At 36.5% G+C, this 12,905-nt stretch overlaps 1 protein-coding gene across 1 annotated transcript; it reads left to right on the top strand.

Moving 5' to 3' along the window:
• The first annotated feature begins 1,808 nt into the window (after positions 1-1,808).
• LOC134704845 (uncharacterized) lies at positions 1,809-12,678 on the top strand. The gene is made up of 8 exons (XM_063563632.1): positions 1,809-3,240; positions 3,572-3,705; positions 6,683-6,863; positions 7,173-7,450; positions 7,747-9,319; positions 9,964-10,707; positions 11,321-11,462; positions 11,994-12,678. The coding sequence occupies exons 1-8, from the start codon at positions 1,809-1,811 to the stop codon at positions 12,676-12,678; spliced, it is 5,169 nt and encodes a 1,722-aa protein (XP_063419702.1).
• Positions 12,679-12,905: the final 227 nt, after the last annotated feature.

Here is a 12,905-nt window from a genome sequence, read left to right as displayed (position 1 = left end):
ATAATATGACATACTTTGATGTAGACTTTAAGTATGTACACACTGACAACTTACTGAAGTACAGTCCTGCTCCAACACTGATCAATGAAAACAAAACTGTCAACTATATCTTCAATGAAACAGAAATAACTGGAAGCTCACGTCTCAAATTTTATCATCCAAATAACGCTACAAGAGTAGATGTGGATATTCATTTATTTATAGGTGACAAAACTGGAATTTTGATCATTCAAAGTGCACAACATGTGAAAGTAGAAGTAACTGAGGCTATTCTTAACAAGACTGAAGCACCATGTGGTTTTGAATTACATGATGGAGGAGAAATAATAATGCCTGCTGAGACTCATTTACATGGAGCAAATAGTACCTTTGCTGGACTTATAACTGGAGTTGCTGAGCTATATGTAGAAGATGCAACCGACATTGAATTCCATTCCACAGCATATACAGCCTTGATTGAAAATGGTACATACTATAATGTTAAAGAACCAGGGAACTTTGCTTGGGACAATTTCATTGTAAAGAAAGGTGGAACCGTAGGATTTTTGAAAATCACTGATGTGATGCATATGTGGAACAGTGAAACAAGAGTCAAATATTTTGGAAATCTGTACATGAATGATGCTGCCATTGACTCTTCTTATGCCTGGATTGAAAGTGAAGGAATATTCCATCTGAATGGACATGGTCATGAACCTGAAGAGGGATATGGATCTGGTGTTACAATTAATGGAGAAGGCTATGGAGCCAGTCACGGTGGTTATGGTGGAGGGGCTAACTCTTCATCATCAGCAGAACCTTATGGATCAGTGTATGACCCAGACCTGTTTGGTAGTGGAGGAGGAAATGGCAATGGAGTTGGTGGTAATGGTGGTGGTATATTGCTTTGGAATATCAGTCAGAAATTAGAACTTAATGGATTACTAGCTTTACAAGGTACAGATGGTGTCTCTGGGAACAGTGGTGGTGGCAGTGGTGGCAGTGTCAACATGTTTACTACAAACTTCACTGGACATGGTGAGATTAATGTCAGGGGAGGTAATGGTGCTGGAACAACTGGAGGAGGAGGTGCGGGAGGAAGGATTGGTGTCCATTGTAGATACAGATACAGCTATGGAGGAAAATTTACTAACCGTGGGGGCGATGGTGGAAGCAGTAATGTCCTGACTCATGGGGGTGCAGCTGGAACATCTTATGTGGAAAATAATTTTAGACCATTAGAATACAGAATCTTAAAACATCTTAAAGGAACTAATACCAGCTACTTCCAAGTTGACCATCGTTATGTTCATATTGATAATGTTGGAAACTTAGTTCCTGTTCCTTCTATGATTATGGTTAATGAGACAACTGACTATGAATTTGATGAATTTGAAGTAACAGGATATTCAAGAGTGATATTTTATCATCCAGATAAACCTGTGGAAGTTATTATTCATGTGGTGAAAGGTGACAGAACTGGTCAAATACACATGAGATCTGATCAGACAGTGTATATTGAGTATATAGAATCCCTCAGCAATGTAACAGAAGCCCCTGCTAGTTATATCATTGACTATGGTAGTGAGGTTATTTTCCCAACAGAAGTTCACATGCAGGGAACAAACACCACTATTGAAGGAGTAATGACTGGTGTCCATCATATTTATGTGGAAGATGAAGCTGTGGTCAGTGTAACAGCTACCTCACAAACAGCTTTACTTGATAATGGTACATATGCCTTCATCTCATCAGAAGGAAACTTCTCTCTTCCAACTATCAACATCAAACGATCTGGAACTCTGGAATTCAGAAAGATTACAAATGATATGACAGTAACAGCTTCCTTTTTAGAAATCAAATATCAAGGTACAATGTTGATGAATCATGGTTATATTGATGCTGGAGAGGTGGACTTGGAACCAGAAGGGGAGATAAATCTAGATGGTAGAGGATATGAAGCAATGATAGGTTTAGGTGTAGGGAGTGGTACTGCTGGAGGAAGTTATGGTGGAGTTGGTGGAGGAGCTGATGATTCTTATCCCCATGGGTCTCTGTTTTCACCGTCAGATCTTGGCAGTGGTGGTGCGGGAGGGAGCAGTGCTGGGTCTGGAGGAGGGTATCTTCACATGAAAGTTGGAAGAAACATCCATGTGGATGGTGTCATTAGTGCCAATGGAACAGAAGCCACCAGTGGCAGTACTGGTGGTGGAAGTGGTGGCAGTTTATTTGTAGAGGCCTACAATATTTCTGGACATGGTATAATAGCTGTACATGGAGGTGATGGAAGTGGCACAGGAGGAGGAGGAAGTGGAGGTAGAGTGGCTCTTCATGTTGGTTCTTTTAATTTGTATGGAGGGGAGTATCTATCACGAGGAGGTAAAGGATCAAGTGATGGTGGACCAGGAACTACCTTCAAGTATGAATCACAGAGAGGTCCTACATATAGAGAACTGAAATATAATCCACGACTTAATAAGACTATGATTCAACCAGAGCATTCAAAACTATTAGTGGATAATGGTGACTTAACAACGGACAATCCAGCCATGGTAATGGAAAACAATAGTGTTTATTATGAATTTGATGAGGTTCAAGTGGAAGGATACTCATATGTGCACTTCTACCATCCTAAAGGAACAAAAAATCTAACTGTGATTATCCATGAACTTACCGGTAACAAGAAAGGTCTTGTTCGTGTCCAGATACGTCAACAAGTAATTGTTAACTATGTAGAATCTACACATACATTGCTTGATGCTCCTTGTGGTTTCCACGTTGATATTGGAGGAGAACTAGTAATGCCAACTGACTTCATATTGACAACTGAAAGGTTTATTCTTAGTGGAAGAATGGTTGGAGTAGAAAATCTTTACATAGAACGTAATGCAGAATTAACAATATCGGAACAAGCTCACACAAGCCAGATCAAATCTCTGGTCATGTGGTATACAGAAATGCCAGAGAATAGTTACGCCCCCGGGTTAATTGCTGTTGGAACATTGAATGTAAACAATCTAGGCAAAATAACTGTGACCATTGATCCTTTGAATCCAACTTTCCAAATAGGTAATCTTACTGTGAAGAATGGAGGTACTATAGAAACTGACACTTTGAAGGTCACCTTAAATGCTACAATGATAACAGTAGAAAAGGGTGGATCTGTTACTGGTGATGGTCATGGCTATGGAGTTGAGGAGGGTGATGGAGCAGGTACCAGATCTTCCTATGATTCATCTGGAGCTGGACATGGCAGTGCAGGTAAACAATACATTATTATAAAAGGAGTTAAGGGACTTTTTAGGGAGTACAATTTTGATAGAATTTTGGATTTAAATGGATATATTTTTTAAGAAGAACACATAAAGAAAATGGAAACTTGGTATTTCTTAAGTAAAGATAAAAAAAAGCATGCCAATAACTCTAAACTTTTAAAATACTTTAGTATGCATCACTTGTAAAAATTCAATACTGAAATTTAACATATTTTTTGGTAAAATTCAATTATATTGAGAGTTTCACATATTTTTTCAATGAATTATGTGATTTATGTTAAAACAACGATAAACTATCTCAAAAAAATAATTTTTAGGAGGTAGAAGTGAAGATACAACCACAGTTGGCAGTCAGTATGGATCGGTATTAACAGCATCAGAACCTGGAAGTGGAGGAGGCGGTTCCAGTGGTGGAGCAGGTGGCAGTCATATCACTTTCAATGTAGGGGAGGTAAGTCATCTGAACCTAGAAGTATAGGGGGTTGAGCCAGCTACAGAAAAGATGGTAGTTGTATTATCATCTGTGTAGGGGAGGTAAGTCATCAGAATCTGGAAGTGAAGGGTGGTACCAGTGGTGGAGCAGGTGGTAGTTGTATTATCATCTGTGTAGGGGAGATAAGTCATCAGAACCTAGAATTGAAGGGATGGTATCAATGGTGGAGCAGGTGGTAGTTGTATAACTTTCAATGTAGGGGAGGTCAGCCATCCAAACCAAGGAGTTGAGAGGATTTGACCAGCTGTAGAATAGATGTATTTGTATTATCATCTCAGTCGGAAACCAGGTTGAAATAGAACAAAAGAATCGAAGCTCTTTATTAGAGAAGGCGAAAAAGACTACTGTATAGTTTACTATAGTGACAAAATTTTTAAAGTTAATAGAAACAAACAAATTTGAAATTTTCTTCTCAATTACGAGGTGTTTTATTTTAAAAACACTATTTGCATAAGTTTTCAATTTATCTAGTACATAGTTAAGCAGAACAATTAGATATCAAGTCGACGACATGGGTATCTTTCAAGTTGGATGATGAAAATGCATAACCTCCGATTTTTTTGAAAAAATTACCACGGATGGAAAACATATCAATCTTTTAGTTCAGTTATTTTTCGTGTTTGCCCTTCCATTATGTGACTGAAGAAATAGTTACAAAAAATGGGTAACAATTGTATCGAAAAGAGAAAATCGAGTGCACCTTTTTATGTAAGGGCGTGTTTGAGTTGGGTATTTTGTCTTAATATCGTACAAAGTAAGAATATTTCATACATCGTCTCGCTTCAGATTCTATCATTTTTATATATTAAAGCTACAGGTTGACTTTATAACACCGAAAAATCACAGTACTAAAAGATGAAATATATGGGTCAAGTGAAATACCTATCTAATGAGTCACAAAAACAGAGAAGGTGTGTTCGAATAGCTATTTTTTCACTGAAAGTACTTGACGACAGTCTTTAAAGTTGGATGATGAAAATGCATATCTTCGAAAATTTCTATTTTTTTGTGTGTGATAACTAGGGTTTATAGTCATCAAACACTATAAAAATCTAGTCTGCCCTTCCACGAAATATTTAATTAGAATTTTTTTAAATGTTTATGAATTTTCGAAAATTCCACCTGACAACCGATCAGACAATAGTTTTAAGTTGAATCATTGCAGAAAAAAATTATTAACTGATGCTCATTAGCTAGTTGATACATTTGTCTTTGAAAATACAACTGACATATAAGGATCGTAATGATGCAATGTGGATAAATTTATTAGTTTCCAAGAACAAAATTGGTAGCATGTCATCCCAACAATGGCTTTCATTTCTACGATTGTGAAAATGAACTGGCTTAATGGGAAGATAATTTTAACGAAGTAGACTTCTGACTGCATCTGTGATTGGGAGATAAGTCATCAAAACCAAGGTGTAGAGGTAGTAGTAGTAATATCACTATCAGAGTCAGGGGTAAGTCTTAAGAAACGGCCAGTCTAGAGATGGTCAATATCAGTATTTTATGTGAGATAGCAGCCATATCATCTCCTTGCACTAATGGTTAGTCAATACAATTCGAGAGTGGATGTGGTATTAGGAGTTATCAAGCTGATGTGATATTTTTCTAGTAAAACAAAGAAAGCTTCTGTGTTTGTCGTGAAAACATACAAATATAATCATTATTATTTTTTTTAAATCATTATATTTAGAACCATTAAAAGAGTTAGATTGAGGCCTAAAATTAAAATATTGTTTGCCATTTTCCGACCCTATGTTTGTGAAACAGGGTAGGTAGGTAGGTAAAATATTTTATTTTTCTTTCACAAAAAATAACTTAGCTCGATACATTTTTTTTCATGTGTAGGCAGTTAGGTATAATATTTTATTTTGCAGATATAAAATCTGCATGATGTCATTTTTGTCTGTACTGCTTTAGTATAATAGTCCCAGGAAGTTTTGAAAAAAAATAATCATGTAGAATGTGAAATTAATTCATATATGCACTACTAATTTGTTAAAATATCAAAATATAGGGCTGTGTGGCATATTTTCAATGTTTATATGTCTGGAACTTTTTAGAGTTTTAACTCACACTAATATTCTGTACTACATATATTGTACACTTATAAATCTCAACCCTAAAGGTTTTCTGTAAGAGATAACTTTATCCTGTTAAAATATGTCCAGGCAGACATACATTACTAGTAGAAAAAGTCCAGAGAGAGTTTAAATTTTCATGTGTGCCTGTTTTTCCAATAAAAATGTTACAAGACTTGAAACTCTATCGTCACACATTTTACATCCCATTTATAAATGATCTGTATGGAAAAACTTGGCGATTTTACTGTCAAATATTCTCTACTTTACAGACCTTTGTTTCCTGTCAGATATAAATAATATATCGATGCTGGTTAAAGGCATCGTTAACATAATCATCCTGATCTATGGATCACAAAAGGCCATCCCTACATAGGATACACCTTCCATTTACAAAATATTTTGTACACATGTTGATCATTTTGTAGTGAACAAACTTTTTTTTTAATAAACCCGACTCTTCAAATATTAAAGACACAGAGTAACATTTGTCATATCATGATTTCAAAGCTTTCAACATCAATTTCAAACAAATGCTTTGAAACTCTAAATGCAAGTGTTCATGTCAAATGCTCACGTGATACCAAACGGAATAGACCTTATACGGGAAAGATAAAACCTGAGGATTCTGGTAAACAAGTTTTGAGCGGGAAATACAAATATAAGGTTATTGGTAGGAACGAAAAAAATAAAATAAAATAAAATCTTGCTGGTAAATACAAATAAAATATTTTCAGGCGGAATGAATTTATAGGTCGGTCAGTAAAGGGCAAACAAACAATATTTTAATTTAATCCTGATGGTTAAAGATTTGATGAAATGCTCTATGAAATAACAAATTATGATTGCAGACCCTACGTTTGGATGGCAGTATATCCGTGAGTGGAGAGAATGGACTAACTAGTACATTTAATTCTGGAGGTGGAAGTGGTGGTAGTGTGATGATAACAGCTTACAGTATCAGAGGGTATGGTCAGTGTACAGCCAATGGTGGTCAAGCCTTCTCTGGTACAATCAGTAGTGAATTTTATGGTAAGTTTTATAATAGATGTATACAAAGTGAATAATGATTCTACCAGATATAATTAAATTCAAATGAAAACACTAGATGATTTTCTCAATAAAACAGTGTTTGGAATTTTCTCCAAACTTTTTTTTGGAAGTACACAAATGTATTCTTGTTTTCCTTGGTTTTAAAATTTTTGTATCAATTGAACGAGACAGAAATTAGCAAAGATGTTGAAGATTGTTTTAAAAAATGTTGAAATGTATTAAATGTTCAATCAAAATAATAGATTTAAAGAAAAAATTAAATGCCAAAACAAATGTCATATTTTTCAGCCAATGGAGGTGGTTCAGGAGGAAGAATAGCCATATACTTGTCAGAATACATGTTGTTTAATGGAGATTTGGTGGCTACAGGTGGCACTGCTTACTACCCTGGTGGTCCAGGTACCGTCTATGTTCAGTCACATGTTGCTAACAACATGCACAAGGAGTTATGGATAGATAATTTAGGCAGAGGTGATGAAAACAGCTGTGATTACCGCACAGAGATAGACAATATAGACCTAGATGTGATCCACGTAGAGAACAGAGCATGTGCAGTACCTACTAATGTAAGTTATAAACAGAAATATCCAAGAGATTGTGCATACTCAACAGTCAATTTATCATAAATAACAGGCGCAAAATTTTGAATAAAATTTCTGTAATAGAACTTAATTCCAGAAAAATAAATTTAATGCATTATTGGTTGGTTTCTGCTAAAGTTCCTTTATGTTTTGGGAAAACTTGTTAATTTGTAGATATAAGATGTATATTTGAGATAAATTTTGTGACAATGACAGAAAGGGATGGCAGAATACATGTATTAGTTATTTTTTTATATTTAACATTTGGGATATTTTTGTAGACACCTTTGTATGTTGGTCACATCCACAGTGGAACAGGATTACTACAAGTTGAAGCTGGAATTGCTGTTAAGATTTCAACTCTAAAACTAAAGGATTCTATTGGAGCTAACTTATATGGTATGAAAGATTCAAAAATCATGTATGCATCCACAATCTTCGTAGAACAGACAATGACCATCTATGGCACCATGACTGGGTTAGATCACTTATACTCAAGAGGAACAAGCAGGTTAACAAGTGATGGCAACTTAATGGCCAACTCTGGTGAAGAAATAACAGGAGCATATCAGTTAACATCAGCTACAGTGCTGGCTGGTGGTAAAATGGCATTAAATGATACAGGCTATACAACAGACAACGGTGTATACCTTGTTGCAGACTTTATCCACGTGGAACATACTGGTTTGTTTGAAATTTATCCATCTGGTACTGTATTTGGTGGTGTGTTTGACATTGAAAAGTCTAGCACTGTCCTTGGACTGAGGCTTGGGTACCCACCAGCCTCTGGACCAGGAGCTGGAACGTCTTGTAGTGGAGCAGGTGGAGCTGCCCATGGGGGTAATGGAGGTCGTGGTTACAGTAGTTGTCATCATTATTGTGCTGGAAGTACATCTACATATGACTCAGAAGTCTGTCTACCAATCACTGCTGGCAGTGGAGGGGCACGTGGTAGCCACTATTTGGCTGAAGGAGGATGGGGAGGCTCAGCTATCAAGGTCATCACTAGAAACGCCATGTATTTGGAGGGAACAGTTGATATGGATGGTGCAAATGGAGTGTCTGGTGGTGCTGGTGGCAGTGGTGGCTCTGTGTGGCTGGATAGTGAGATTATTGAAGGATGGGGTGAACTGACAGCCAATGGAGGTGGGGGTTCCAATGCCTATTACAACTGTCACTACTATGGTGGTGGAGGAGGAGGCGGTAGAATTAGAACATATACTGGAAACTACACACACAAGGTCTTATACAACCAACGGTATGTCAATGGTGGATCTGGTAGCTATGGAAGTGGAGGTACTGGTTCTCTTTGTGATTCATCTGGTGGTCTCTGTAGTAATCATGGATCATTTGAGTCAGGTGCTTGTATCTGTGATCCGGGGTATGTTGGCATGGACTGCCAGTACAACTGCACTGCTGCTATAACTTGTTCAGGACAGGGAACATGTGCTCAAGATGGAACTTGTATTTGTGAAGCCGGCTATGTTGGCCATCGATGTGACAGTAACTGCCATGATGATGTGACTTGCTCTGGTAATGGAAAATGTACTGCTATTGGAACTTGCATCTGTGATCCTTGTTACCTTGGTGATGACTGTTCCAACCTGTGTGGAGGTCAAGGACAGTGTGTTGGTGACAAATGTGAATGTGATGAATGCCATCTTGGAGAGTTCTGTGAATCAGAATGTAATGATCATGGTAGCTGTGTGGATGGTATATGTAGTTGTACAGATAACTGGCAGGAAGATAAATGTACCAGACCAGGATGTCCTTCTATCAACACCCAGTCATGCTCTGGACATGGTATCTGTCTGGCAGGCATTGGTACATGTGTTTGTGATCCTGGATGGTCAGGTTAGTTTATTGAACTAAAGTAGAATTTCATTTTTTGAAAGTTATGATTACAGATAATAAGATAAACCACAGTATGATTTTTTTTTCTGATGTACTTAAAAATATGATAACTTTTTCTAGCATTGGATTTTTAATGAAAGGGTAGACTGGTATAGGGTGTGAGTATGCTGATTGTGCTGGTACCCCTGACTGTAATGACCATGGTTTGTGTGATCTGTACAAATGATACAATTGAAAATGTTTTTTTGTTAGCAACTAAAGAAAAATTAAACTTCACTATTTACATTTTTGTATACTTTGATACTTTAAAAACAAACAGTAAAATTAGCTATTGTATGTGTATTATGGTATACTGTAACACATGCATGTACCAGTATGCATTGTACTGTCCTTCATGATATGCTCAATAATTCAAGAAAGTGTTATTATATTTCTTTCAAACTTTTCAGAATATAGAAGAAGGAGATGTAGTATGATTGACAATGACTTGACCCTTTACAAACTAGTAAAACTCAAACTAATATAGGCTATTTGTAACAAATGTTTCATCAAACAGCTGTTGTTCAAACATGCTAATAGAACTATGTTATTCCTCCTTTTAGTAGTTTATAATGTTGTATATAATGTAGCCTAATGAATTTCAGGCCCTGATTGTGGATCTCCTGATTGTCCTGGTGATCCTAACTGTAATAGTCATGGATACTGTAATACAACGTTTGAACCACCTCAATGTTCCAATTGTGATGACGAATGGGCGGGACCAGCCTGTGGAGATCCTTGTGTGTACGGCTTACCTGATGATCAAAATGTTTGTATCTGTGAGAAGATATGTTACCATGGTACTGGTTGTGACATAGAATGTTCAGGGAATGGTGAGTGTGCTAATGATGGAAGCTGTTTCTGTGATCCATTGATTGGCTGGAGTGGCAAATATTGTGAAGTACCAGGATGTCCCAGACATCCTTCAACTGACGTGGAGTGTAGCGAACATGGTGACTGTAACAGTGAAGATCGTGAGTGTAAATGTTTTAGAGGATGGATTGGTGCTGCTTGTCACATTGCTGACTGTCCTGGAACACCTGACTGTAATGACCGTGGTACTTGTGATGAGTGGGGCTTTGATCCTCCACAATGTCAGAACTGTACAGGAGACTGGATGGGACCAGCTTGTAATGATCCCTGTGTTAATGGCACTCAGACACCTATGAACTCTGGGAACTGTCTATGTGATCCTGGTTTCGCTGGAGTGGGATGTGACTCTGAATGTTCTGAGAATGGTAAAATTGTAGATGGAGAGTGTGAATGTGATTATGTCACAGGTTGGAAAGGAGATTTATGTGACATTCCTGGATGTCCTGGATTATATAAATTGGATTGCTCAGATAGAGGTAAGATACATGGAAAGGAGAAGGTTCACGAAGGGTTCAAATTGGCCCTAATTTTTTATGTTTTTTAAATCAGGCCAAAATATTACAAATTTCACATAGAAATACTTGTGATAATACAATAATTTACAAACCAAATTGTGACCTTTTTGGTGCTTTATGATAAAGTTGATATTTAAGGCCATTTTGAGCCATAAGTGAACCTTATCCTTTATTTATATTTATTCTAATCAGATTTAAAGTCTACATTTGAATTAGAAACGGATGCAATTTTATACATCCTGCACAATCAAATGAACATCCACCTGATAAGAAAATTGCATTTGATAAATGAAGTTATTCTTCCATGGAATCTGGTATCACATTTTATGAATTTTGATTTTCTAAAAGAAAAAAATAATATTAACCTGCCATATTTATCAATGATACTCCTTACTGAATAATTGTATTTTTTTTAAAATTTTACTATGAAGGTACATTCTCAAAAATATTAAGTCTATTAAGTTTATTCAAAGATGCTGTTGAAGAGGAAAAGTATCTTTTTAAAATTTCTAATGTGAGAAAAACACTGGCTTCTGATTACAATGATCATTATAAGCAAGTAATCTATTTTCAGGTGGATGTGAAAGTGCCACACATACATGTACCTGTAGACCAGGATGGACTGGTATAGGATGTGAGTATGCTGATTGTGCTGGTACCCCTGACTGTAATAACCATGGAATGTGTGATGACAGTGAAGATCCTCCTGATTGCAAGTATGTATTGTTGTTTATTTTAAAATACACACTCATAAGTCAAATAGGACAGACATTACACAGGGCTAAGGCAAAAAAAAAACAAATCAGTACACAATAAAATGCTGGAGCAAAGCTTAAGGGCACCACACACATTACAAAGAAAAAAACCTTGTTTAAATCATTGGGTTAGCTCTCCCTATTTCACGCTTTAAGGTTTGAACAGAACAATAAAGTTAATTTGAAGCTGCTGGAAATTTTGATACTATTTGTATTTATTGATTCTATTCTTGAAATGACTGAAACTGCTTGGTTATTGTAATGGTTAAATTAGAAATCTATAGAGTAAAAGTGAAAAAGTGTATTTTCAAATAATAAATGATGTTAAATGAAATGTCAATCTGCATGAAATCTGAGAGGATATTTAGTCAGTTTTTACAAAATTGTTGAATGGTAGACTGGTTAGTTAAGTAGGATCTACTATATCAATTTATCAACAAATTTGAAAAACTGTATATACATTCTTTTTTATAAATCTGTATTTTTTTAAAGATGTGATGCTAAATGGTTTGGTCATTCCTGTGAAGAACCATGTGTTAATGGAGTTGTCTCCCCTCAGTATAGTGACAATTGTACCTGTAATATAGGATGGGCAGGTATCAACTGTGACTCTGAGTGTTCTGATCATGGCACAATAGTTAACAATCAATGTGAATGTGATGTTGGTTGGCGAGGGGACCTTTGTGATGTCCCAGGATGTCCTGGGATTGGCAAAGACTGTACAGGGCGTGGCATCTGTAATACAATATCACATGTATGTGCGTGTTTCCCAGGCTGGGGAGGTGATGGATGTGAGTATGCTGACTGCCCAGGAAACCCTGATTGTAATGAACGAGGAACATGTGACTCAACCCATGACCCTCCTATCTGTTTGGATTGTATATCTGGTTGGATGGGAGCTGCCTGTGCAGACCCCTGTGTACAAGGAGCACAGGTACCAGCCAATAGTGGATTCTGTAGTTGTGAGCCTTGCTATGCTGGATTAGGATGCAACAGTGAATGTAATGGTAATGGAAAATGTAATGGTACACTAAATGCCTGTGATTGTGATGTGGGATGGCGCGGTACTAAATGTGAGGTTCCTGGATGTCCTGGAGAAACCGAAGATTGTACTTTACATGGAAAATGTAACACAGCAAATCATATATGTACCTGTGTACCTGGTAAATACAATTGATATTATTGTACTATTTGAAAAAGGAAGAATTAATGAGTTGCTAGAATATATAAATAGGATTACAGAGTACTTATAAATACATGTACTACTGCAGGATAAGCATTTGATAAATTCTAATAGAACATTGTGTTTAATTAAATGGGGATATCAAACCATATATATTTTTCTATTTTTATTATTTCTGTTTGCAAAAATTATTTTCACAGATGGAATTTTTGATGTAAATG

Source organism: Mytilus trossulus, chromosome 1 (genome assembly GCF_036588685.1).
Source record: "Mytilus trossulus isolate FHL-02 chromosome 1, PNRI_Mtr1.1.1.hap1, whole genome shotgun sequence".
Lineage (NCBI taxonomy): Eukaryota > Metazoa > Mollusca > Bivalvia > Mytilida > Mytilidae > Mytilus > Mytilus trossulus.
The sequence above is the reverse complement of the archived record's forward strand: the minus strand, read 5'-3'. Positions and strand labels throughout refer to the sequence as shown.

Bases quoted from the DNA above. Each gene is read 5' to 3' on its own strand.
- LOC134704845 (XM_063563632.1), top strand. From the start codon at position 1,809: ATGACAGTAACAGCTTCCTTTTTAGAAATCAAATATCAAGGTACAATG. The intron at 3,706-6,682 runs GTAAGTCATCTG...TTATGATTGCAG, and splicing joins TCACTTTCAATGTAGGGGAG to ACCCTACGTTTGGATGGCAG. The intron at 6,864-7,172 runs GTAAGTTTTATA...CATATTTTTCAG, and splicing joins AATCAGTAGTGAATTTTATG to CCAATGGAGGTGGTTCAGGA.